Genomic DNA, 755 nt, shown 5'->3' on the forward strand with positions numbered 1-755 from the left:
ATTCACGTGATATTTTTTAAGTTTAATCGGATATGTGGAGAACGGCTGGATGGATGAATGCAAGGAAAACCTGCATTAAAGCATAAATCTTCCCTCTTTTCTTTCAGATCTGAAAGCTCACCATATCATCATCATCAACGCTGTGATTGCCGTCATCATCGTCATTATCACAGTATGTTATTGTATTTGCAAACGTGGAATGAACAGTAAGTAACTTCCCCTCCTCTCTTGAATAATTTCAGAATGCAATAGTTTAATGATACAAAAACATCAACAGTGAGCTCAAAAGAATGACACTGGGAAGTTTCTTTACATGTAGAAAAACATTTTTAAAGGTTTTGTATACAAAATTAACTGCCACTAGTGAGAAGTGCGTCCCACCACCAGACTCCATTGACAAACCCAGTCATTTTACTTACTTTAATCATGAAAACACCCTTTAAACCAGACAGAAATAAAATAAAAGTCGATTCAAAACTATCTCTGTTGGTTTACACTGTCACCAACTCTGGTTTGGATAAAATAAATCCTTAACTCACTACGTTTATTGTGAAAATATTCACAAAAGGGGACACAATGGTGGCAACATAATCCTTGGGGACGAGTGCGCCTGTTAAAGTTTGTTCCACTAACAGTAGTTGTTGTTGTTTGTTCCACTAACAGTAAGATAAGATAAGATAAGAGAAGATAAGAGAAGATAAGATAACATATTCCTTTATTTATCCCCCTTAAGAGAAATTCAGGTTGACACAGCA

At 35.6% G+C, this 755-nt stretch overlaps 1 protein-coding gene across 1 annotated transcript in view; it reads left to right on the forward strand.

The window, feature by feature from the left end:
- LOC118337927 (butyrophilin-like protein 8) overlaps positions 1–755 on the forward strand; it is a 6,325-nt gene that overhangs the window by 1,730 nt on the left and 3,840 nt on the right. The window contains exon 3 of the mRNA XM_035675092.1: positions 108–172. Coding sequence (XP_035530985.1) covers positions 108–172 — 65 coding nt within the window. The remainder of the gene's footprint in view (positions 1–107; positions 173–755) is intronic.

Source organism: Morone saxatilis, unplaced genomic scaffold, assembly GCF_004916995.1.
Source record: "Morone saxatilis isolate NCDOM2014 unplaced genomic scaffold, NCSU_SB_2.0 Contig4, whole genome shotgun sequence".
Lineage (NCBI taxonomy): Eukaryota > Metazoa > Chordata > Actinopteri > Moronidae > Morone > Morone saxatilis.